Source organism: Spinacia oleracea, chromosome 4 (genome assembly GCF_020520425.1).
Source record: "Spinacia oleracea cultivar Varoflay chromosome 4, BTI_SOV_V1, whole genome shotgun sequence".
Lineage (NCBI taxonomy): Eukaryota > Viridiplantae > Streptophyta > Magnoliopsida > Caryophyllales > Amaranthaceae > Spinacia > Spinacia oleracea.
The window spans coordinates 61,982,572-61,984,584 of record NC_079490.1 but is presented as its reverse complement, the minus strand read 5'-3'; the positions used below and the strand labels follow the sequence as shown (position 1 = coordinate 61,984,584).

The following is a 2,013-nucleotide window of genomic DNA, read 5'->3' as shown; positions in this document are numbered from 1 at the left end:
TGCGCTCGGCCCACGCAGCCCACGCTGGGCAGCCTTGCCTTGGCGCGCTGGGCCTGCCTTGCGGTGGGCCTGGCGCTGCCTTGGGCTGGGCGTTGGCGCGCGTCTTTGCTTGCTGGGCGATGGCCTGGCTTCGTGCTGGGCCTTCGTCCGGCAGGCCTCGTCCGATGCTTATTCGTACGATACGCTTCCGATTAAATTCCCGGTTCCGGAATTCATTTCCGATACGAACAATATTTAATATTTCCGATTCCGGAATTAATTTCCGTTTCGAACAAATATTTAATATTTTCGTTTCCTGAACTATTTTCCGATTCCGATAATATTTCCGATTCTGACAATATTTCCGTTTCCGGCAATATTTCCGATTCCGGCAATATTTCCATTTCCGATAATATTTTCCGATACGTACCATGTTTCCGTTTCCGGCAACATCTACGACTTGGATACTATTTATATTTCCGATACGATCCATATTTCCATTTCCGGCAATATCATCGTTTTCGGAGTATTCATTTCTTGCTTGTGACGATCTCAGCTCCCACTGAAACCAAGATCCGGCGATTCCGAATATCCATAGAAAGAGTATTCTCAGCCACCAAAACCACGTCCACGCCCACGGCCTCGCCATTGGCCACGACCACGACCACTGCTGCTGGCATGGTCTTTATTCTTTGATACTTTCCCATCATGGGATGTCACATTCGCTTCAGGGAATGGAGTTGAGCCAGTAGGGCGTGCTTCATGATTTTTCATTAACAGTTCATTATTTTGTTCAGCCACAAGAAGACAAGATATTAATTCAGAATATTTTTTAAAACCTTTTTCTCGATACTGTGTCTGCAAGACAACATTATTTGCATGAAAAGTGGAGTATGATTTTTCTAACATATCTGCATCAGTAATTTTCTCTCCACATAATTTCAATTGAGAAGTAATTTTAAACATGGCTGAGTTATATTCACTCACAGATTTAAATTCTTGCAATCTTAAATGCAACCAATGATAACGAGCCTTTGGCAATATCACAGTTTTCTGGTGGTCATACCTTTCCTTTAGATTGCTCCAAAGGATTTGTGGGTCTTTAACTGTCAGATACTCAGTTTTAAGTCCCTCGTGGAGGTGATGGCGAAGAAATATCATAGCTTTAGCTTTATCTTGACATGTTGCTTTATTTCCTTCTTTTATTGTGTCACCAAGCCCTTTAGCATCTAGGTGTATTTCAGCATCTAACACCCATGATAAATAGTTTTTTCCAGTAATATCAAGGGCCACAATCTCAAGTTTTGCAAGGTTCGACATAATTCTCTATACAAAATAATAATGTTATAAATCAATCAAGCATATTATATATAGATTTAGGTAATTCAACTCAAGAAATACATCATTAGTATGTTACGACTCCATATGAATCTAAACAAATATGATACATATATCATCGTATATAATACTCATATGCATTATGGCAGTAATTGAATGAACATGATTATTGCGACAATAAAACCATAGTATACAAACAAATTTTCAACTATTAAAGTCTAAGGAAATGTGAATCAATTCACTTAGATAATCTGATGCAGTAGATGTGTCCACACAAAAAAAAAAATATTTGAAGCATGCGAACAGATTACAAATTCTAAATGTAGATTATTGACAGTTACCAAAACTGTTAGTAATTAATCAAAATCACGAAAAACTTAGAATTATCACACAACTTAATAAACAATCCAAAAGCCTAATAATACGTAAATTAAAAATAAAATAAAATAACAATCCTAAAATTCTCTGAAATCTGGAATGCGTGCTGATAATTTGATAACAAGGAATTGATTTAATTGAAACAAACGTCATTGAAAACTATGAGTCCCGCTAATCAAACTACCACTTTCTATATCATACCAAACACATCAAGATGTATCATGCTCTTTTTTACAAAAAAAAATGTATGCAGTTATAAATTCAAAGAAAAGTTAACAAATCGTGTGTAAAGGTCGACTAACCGTAAACAATTAAAAT

At 37.0% G+C, this 2,013-nt stretch overlaps 1 protein-coding gene across 1 annotated transcript; it reads right to left on the bottom strand.

The window, feature by feature from the left end:
- Positions 1-588: 588 nt before the first annotated feature.
- LOC110796852 (uncharacterized) lies at positions 589-1,299 on the bottom strand. The gene has a single exon (XM_022001936.2). The coding sequence runs from the start codon at positions 1,297-1,299 to the stop codon at positions 589-591; it is 711 nt and encodes a 236-aa protein (XP_021857628.2).
- Between the last annotated feature and the right edge of the window lie 714 nt (positions 1,300-2,013).